Raw genomic sequence first — 7,777 nt, forward strand, 5'->3', positions numbered from 1 at the left:
ATTTGTCACTCTCTCTTCTTTTATTTACAACGAAAATTAAAAGGCTCTTTGATCACACTTTTGCTGTACCAGACAAATAATCCTTGTTAACCTGATGCTGGAGCATTCATGAAATAACATATCAGGAAATGAAAAGAATATTTTCATAAAAAATTGGAAATTTCTTTTTTTTTTTTTTCTTTTGCCAGAGAAACCAGTAGTCTATCCAGGAATAGCCGTCTTCTTCCAGAATGCATTTATCTTTTTTGGGTAAGTCTGTGTTTTCTTCCTTATTCTTCTGAATTAAATCTAGTTAGTTATAATTGTGATCACTCTGAAGAAAAAGAGCTAGTTTGTAATAAGGTATGTGTAGGCAGGGTTTAGAGATCTGCCTATTTGCATCTTGTTGCAGGATCAGGACTTTATATTCAGAATCACTGAATACTGAAGTCTATGTTAGCTACCAAGACTTTGAATCTGACTGCTCTTTTTTGGAAGCAAGAGTCCTTATGCTCTGTGAAAAGATCATATAGTCATGGTTTGGTTTGGTTTGTTGTTTTTTTCTCTAAACAGAGGACTGGTCTTTAAATTTGGTCGCACTGAAGATTTGTGGCAGTGACTGTCTGAAGAAGTGCATCAGCCCTCTCTCTTTCAACTGCACACTCCTGATCTTTTTGTAAAACCATTTTGTAAGCTGTTGTTCTTGGATTATGTCTGAGGATAAAATGAGCACAATGTGGAATCGTGACACTAATTTTTTTATTCTGGTAAAAATTTGTACTCTGCTGTTGGCTTTAAATGGTGTGATTATATTTGACTGAAATGTAAAGTTGATGAAGGAAAATGTAGCAATGGAAGTCACTTTTTATGGTATATTATTTGTTACAAATAAATGTCGTAGATGAATAATAGCTGTGTTTAACCAAGTGTTCTACACTATTTAAGGTCCAAAATGGCAATTAAAAATGCTTTAAAACAACCTTTACATATATTTATTAAGATACAATCTTTCATATATCTAATATTACACTATATAAATATTTCATGAATTTCAGAACTCTCTGGCCTATGGCACTTTATTTTCCACAAAATACAGTTTTGTTTCTGTATGAATATTTGGATTGCAATATTATGACCTTCCATAAGTAATAGTCAAATAAAGGTTTGTTATTGCTGCATGGAAAAATTGGAGATTAACTTTATTTTAGCAACCAGGCTTTTTATATAATTAATGTGGATATTTGCTCTTATACCAGATGATGGATAATTTGTCCGTGAAATTTGTTACAAGCTACATTTTAGTTTGCAAGGGAATAAAAAATCCTTTTACAAGACTTGGGTACCCTGGCTCTACGAACAGTGCTCCTATATGGTTTAATTCTTGAGTTTAGCTTCCAGAGGGGAAAGGCAATGTTTCTGCCATACCTACCTGGCTCACAGCCTTTGTTAAGTGGCATACCATCCTTCTCCAAGTACTGTGGAATTTCTTAAGACAACATAGTTTAACAGTAGCTAGGGTCAGGAGGGACCTGAACAGATCATCTAACCTGACCACCTGCCACAGGCAGGAATGAAAGCTGGGTCCACAAGACCCCAGACAGGTGATCATCCAACCTCCGCTTGAATTTGCCCAGGGTAGGGGCGAGGACCACTTCCCTGGGAAGTTGGTTCCAGACTTTGGCCACCCTAACTATAAAATATTGCCTCCTGATCTCTAACCTAAACCTATTTTCCATCAGCTTATTACCATTGTTCCTCGTCACCCCAGGTGGTGCTGGGGAGAAAAGGGCTCTTCCTATTTGCTGATAATCGCCCCTGATGAGTTTGTAGGCAGCCACCAGGTCACCCATCAGCCTCCTCTTGCTGAGGCTGAACAGGTTCAGGTCCCTCAGTCTTTGCTCAGAGGGCCTGTCCTGCTGCCCTCTCACCACGTGGGTGGCCCTCTCCTCTGGACTCTCTCCCGGCTGGCCACATCCTTTTTAAAGTGTGGCGCCCAAAACTGGATGCAGTACTCCAACTGCGGCCTGACTAAAGTCGCATAGAGGGGGAGGATCACCTCTCTGGACCGGCTTGAGATGCATCTTTGGATGCATGACAAGATATGGCTGGCCTTGCTGGCTGCAGTCTGGCATTGGCGGCTCATGTTCATCTTGGGAGTCAATAATGGCTCCAAGATCCCTTTCCGCCTCTGTGCTTTCAAGAGGGGAACTCCCCAGCCTGTATGTATGCTGTGGATTCCTTCTCCCAAGGTGCAGCACCCTGTATTTATCTGCATTGAACCCCATCCTATTCTCATCTGCTCACTTTTGTAGTCTGTCTAAATCTAGTTACAGCCTCTGTCTCCCTTCAAGTGTGCCCACCTTGCCCCACATCTTAGTGTCATCAGCAAACTTGGGCAATTTAATCTACAAGATGCATCTTTTCTAGATTCTTTCAACTATCTTATGACAGCTGCTTTAGCTGTGCTCCTAACATATCCTGTATACTTTTCTTTTTTCCTGCACAACTTCAGATAAAAGTTCTCAAATACTCTGGTGAATCTTGGCATGTGTTGAACTTTTCATTGTATTTAATACCTAGTGTTTTCCAGTCCTTTTCTTTTCAAAGACATTTAGAAAGCTTTCTCTACCTTTTGGTGGATTTACAACTTTCACATCATAGCTCAATCTTCCAAATACTTGGAAATGTTTATGTCTATATCTTTAACCTGGCGAATGCCTCTAGTGCCTTGCCAACCTGTAATGTTATTTCTTTTTAGACATTTCCACTGGTTTGCATGTTATTGAGGAGGGGGAGGTAGTTTGCTTTCTGTCTGACTTGAGACTAAGCCTGGATTTGCACCTTGTAGACTAAGTAAATCAGAGATGGATAGCATAAGCTTGTGTAAGCAGAGGGCTTACTTCCTCAGATGCTATGTACAGCCTTCGCTGTCATGTACATGACATCTGTGGAAGTAAGCCTCTTGGTTACAGAAGCTTATGCTATACGTCTCTGATTTAGTCTACAAGATACAAATCTACCCTGCCTTTTATATGTTGTTGCCAAGCTCCATAATTGACTTGCATGTTGTATTCTTCTACTTGAGTTGAGACTGGCTGGAGTTCTCCATATTTTTCATAAGTAATTAACTCTGTCTTCCTTACAATGCTGAAATGCAAGTTGCTTAAACTGATGGGTTAATCTAGCACTTAAGAGCCAGAGCATCAAGACCCAAATCTTGGAGCATACTTCTAAATCGCAGTGCCTTTGTCGTATCAATCTACACTGTTTCTGAAAATTAAGGGTAATGCCAAACAAGTGAGTTGAGAATACATTGCTATTCAACACCTATGTTTAAACTAACTGTGCATGCTGTATCCTGATGAAGTTGATGATAACTATTGTTAACATACCATGCCCCTTCAATATGTCATTCTCTGCTCTACTGCAAACCGCAGCTGGAGGTCTGCATCCAGTTCTAGGCGCTGCACTTCAGGAAGGATGTGGAGAAGCTCAAGAGAGTCCAAAGAAGAGCCACATGCATGATTAGAGGTCTAGAGACCAGGTCATACGAGGAGAGGCTGAAAGACCTGGGACTGGTCAGCCCAGAGAAGAGAAGTCTCAGAGGGAACTTGGTGGCAGCCTATAAGTATTAGGGCTGTGCAAAGCTTTGGTCGCTGATTCTATTCGGAGGAGATTCGGCAGCCAAATCTCTAAATCCAAATTGAATCAGCAGACCCATTAATCTCTCCAAATTGAATTGGAAGCCTCTGATTCAATTCAGAGGGATTCAATGATTCGGCCATAGACGCAGCTTTGTATGTTTTTTCTACGTGCCTCAAGGTACCAGGCGGCTTGTGAATGCTGAGGTGGTGGGGTGGATGGAGCGTCCCATGAGAGTATGTGGGGGTCCCCAGCACACTCAGCAACAGGACCAGAAGCACTTCTGGATACGCTGTGGAGCATGTGGGGAATCCTGCCCCCCAGCTCAGCAACTGGTGCCTCCTGGGTCTGGCGGGCACCTGGGGTCCCCCCCCAGCTGATTGCTGAGCCAGGGACACTGGGGGAGGGGAGGTCCCCCGCATGCTTTTTGACAGACCCGGAAGTGGACCAGAAGGTACTTCCAGTCCACTTCTGGGTTTGCTGCTGAGCTAGTAAGGACCCCCCCCCCAACGCTCCTGTGGGGTGCTCCATCTGCCCCACCATCTCAGCATTCACAAGCTACGCCTGGTACCTCAAGGTATGTAGAAAAAACATTTAAAGCTGTGTCTATGGCCGAATTGCTGATTCTCTGAAATCAGCATCAAATCTTTGGATTTGGCCAAATTGAATCGGGCCAGTGATCTGAATCAGTGAATCAAATCACTGTCCCCCCCCATCAGGCCAAATCAGAATCCAAATTGAATATAGCTAGTTTTGCATACCCCTAATAAGTATATCAGGAGTACATCAGGGCCTGGGGGAGCAACAATTCACCAAGGCCCCCCAGGGGAGGACTAGAAATAATGGGCACAAGCTGACTGAAGATTGCTTCAGACTAGATATAAGAAAAAACTTCTTTACAAGCTGAGTGCAGAGGATTTGGAACAGGCTCCCCCCAGATGTGGTACGGTCATCCACCCTGGAGATCTTCAAAAAGCATCTTGATGCCCATCTTGCTGGGGTCATCTGACCCCAGTGGTCTTTCCTGCTCTAAGTGCAGGGGGGCTGGACCTGACGATCTGTAAGGTCCCTTCCAGCCCCTAACAAATATGATATGTTCCTGTAGGTACCAAGACATTAGCTATCAAATGCTCTGCTCCATAATTACCTCCTCTATCAGTCAACTATAGGGAATTATAGAAGGCACTATAGAATTAACTAGCAATACTTACCTAGTGCAGCTGCAAGGTCAAGGAAAAAGACAACTATGGAAGGTTTTTCCAGTAGAAATAAGATGGACCAACAGTGGCAGCTTAAAGTTACTTCAGTTAGGGCACAGAAAGCAAAATAACTATATAAAGCTATTGTCTTCCTTAATCATACTGTATGTTACTTACCAGTTCACACAAGTATTCCCAAAATACCTTTAAATAGTCTGTCACTAACTTTGAAATATATTCCTCAGATCTTCCTATGGCTCCTAACATTAATCCCAGTTACCAATTAATTTAAATGGGCCTGTACAGAAAGTCTGTCAAAGCTACTTAATTCCTTTTAAAGGAGAGAGATTTTTAATGAGTGGGCTTGGTTTTATAATCCAATTTTAAATCATGATTCATGAAGTGATAAATTAAAAGACTGGTGTTGTAAAAATGACTGCTCAAACTTATTCTTTACTGGCTCTTTATTTTGTATAAGTTAGAGATGTCAAGGCAGGCACGAGAGCTGTAACATCAAAGTCCCTGTAACAGTAGGAAGAACGAAATGGGACTGACTTTTCCGCAGTTCCTTTGTTTAGGCATTAAGTGCATTCATTTGAAGCTTTGCCAGAGTCTCCCTTTTATCCCCCAACAGCACGTAGGTAGGAGAACTAGCAAAACTGTCTGAGATAAATCAGAGTAGAAGATGCTGCTGGACTTTTTGTCTTGAAACGTCCTCTACTTGGGGATACACCAAACCCTTCTGAGAAGGCTGCAAATGTTGTGTATTCCCCCAATTACTGTTGTGGCCCCTAAACAACACACCATTACTACACCAGTCTCTCATGTAGAGCTCATTCAAGCAGTTCCTCCCAGAACTTGCAATATAGTAGGAATTAACAAAGAAATGACTCCTGGGCTGCAAACCACAACTGAGCAAGCGCTTGGGGCTTCCGTTCAAACACTTCTTGTGGCTTCATGGGAACGAACAGGACAATTTCACCTTCAACTGATTAACCATTTCAGTGTTTCTGGAACAGCCAGTACAAATTGGAGCACAACTAAGTTTTGGATGATTCTTCTCACTTCTGACTCGCTTTTCCTTCCTCTACTTCTGGATGTGTCAGCCATAAGGGGGAGGGTTTTTTAACCCAACCCTAGTCCCTCCTTACATCTCAGGGTCCAAGCAATAATGCATGTGGTACCCCCAGTATTGTTGGAAGGCCTCACGGGCAGTTTGCACTCTGGGTGCAACAGGTTTGACCTTGTGCTGCCAACAGGTTAAACCTGAACTGGACTCTTGCAAAACTCTGATAAGGAAGAAAGTGGGCAAAATAGCAGCTAGGTAAGTCTTAAATGATAAACAGTTTGTGTGTTCTTATATCATTCTGTGATCATGCTAAATGGAAGCTAAGCTCAGCTCCCATCTCCTTCGATTGAACAAAATGACTGACCATCTTGCGCGCCAGGAATACAGAACAATGGCATTCACTGTAGGAGAAAGCTTCATTATTGCCATTAGAGTGGTGAGGAGAGTCAACCATTTAGTAACAGCCATTTCATTTAAAAGCTAATGCATCACAGAGAGTGTACATTTCTTATTGTGTCATCTAAGAAAGACTGTACAATCTTGCTTAGCATTTCTTTCTTCCTGCTTTGCTTTCTTTTTAAAGAAGTGTACCAAATAGATCAACAACTAGTACTTGCATATGTTTTATTACATTGACAACCAAAGAGCGGTGTGAGAGAAATTCTCAAACAGGCAAAACCAAGTAATCAAAATCCCAATCATCCTGTTTCATGTGGACAAAGGCATCTCTTCACACAGAGCCCATGGCAGGATCTAGGCCAGCTATACCAGAAGACTTGACCAGGTCAGAGATGCCTGCTGGTCACCATCTTACCATCAAAATGTAAGTCTTATTTGTAACTAGAGTAGGCACGACATTGTCAGACAACGTTTTCAAGTGCGATAAAAATAGATTATGTTCTAGAAGCATTTTCACATCCAAAACATTGCGTCTATTTGCATTATTCCCTTAAAATGTTTTCAGGAGTTAAAACAGGCAGGCAATTATTTCGGGTGGAGGGCTGCTTACTGAGTTTTGGCAAGTTAGTGGGGGCCACATGACAGGCAGCCAGGGGTGGATAAGTATTGGAGAGAATGGCTTGGCGAGCTGCATCCAGCCCATTGGCCACATTTTGCCCACCCCTGAGTTAAAACATGGTACCAAATTATTAAAGATCTTGTTTAAAAAATAGAGCAGAAGAAACCAACTAAAAATGAACACTGGTGTTCAGCACTGCTCGATACACATTAAGAGCCTGATCCTACAAATCTTTATTCACTCAGCTGGCCCCATTCAAGTCACTGGGATTACTTTTGCATTTATTCAAGTGAACAAGATTTTCCATGACCACTTCAGTTTAGCTAAAGGAATTCTCCTGTTGTCTGCAGTGGGCCTGGTCATTTGAAGAGCCAAGCACCTGCAGCCCCAACAAGTAGCCAAGTACATTTGGTCTATTGCTGAAACTTGTGCGTACATAAGGCCCCTGACTTGATTTTTCACCAGTCAAGTGAGTAAAAGTTGCAGGATCAAGCCTTTTATTCCTAAATGAGTTTCTTGCCACCTGAACTCCCAGACAGCTGACCTAAGCTATACTGGCTACAGGAAATCTGCCTTTATCAGCTAATTTAGGGCCTACTTCCTCAAGATGCTAAGTGATCTGGCCCTGATCCAGGAACACATTCAACCAGGTGCTTGCTATGGATCTCAGCTGGATTACTTTTGCTTAATAACAGGCACCACCATATCTGAATTGCTGAATCAGGACCAAAGTGCTCAACACCTACAGAGTTAAGCCCTTCAGCTGCATAATTATATTACAGCAGGGGTAGCCAACCTGTGGCCCAGAGTCACATGCAGCTCTTCAGAAGTTAATATGCGACTCCTTGAATCTTTGCATAACCACACTGT

At 42.3% G+C, this 7,777-nt stretch overlaps 1 protein-coding gene across 1 annotated transcript in view; it reads left to right on the top strand.

The window, feature by feature from the left end:
- The window catches only part of TMEM50A (transmembrane protein 50A), an 11,638-nt gene extending 10,474 nt beyond the window's left edge, over nucleotides 1–1,164 (top strand). The window contains exons 6-7 of the mRNA XM_019512442.1: nucleotides 189–249; nucleotides 553–1,164. Coding sequence (XP_019367987.1) covers nucleotides 189–249; nucleotides 553–598 — 107 coding nt within the window. The 3' untranslated portion in view covers nucleotides 599–1,164. The remainder of the gene's footprint in view (nucleotides 1–188; nucleotides 250–552) is intronic.
- Nucleotides 1,165–7,777: the final 6,613 nt, after the last annotated feature.

The sequence above is a fragment of the Gavialis gangeticus genome, unplaced genomic scaffold, assembly GCF_001723915.1.
Source record: "Gavialis gangeticus isolate Ggan-Ray unplaced genomic scaffold, GavGan_comp1, whole genome shotgun sequence".
Classification (NCBI taxonomy): Eukaryota; Metazoa; Chordata; order Crocodylia; family Gavialidae; genus Gavialis; species Gavialis gangeticus.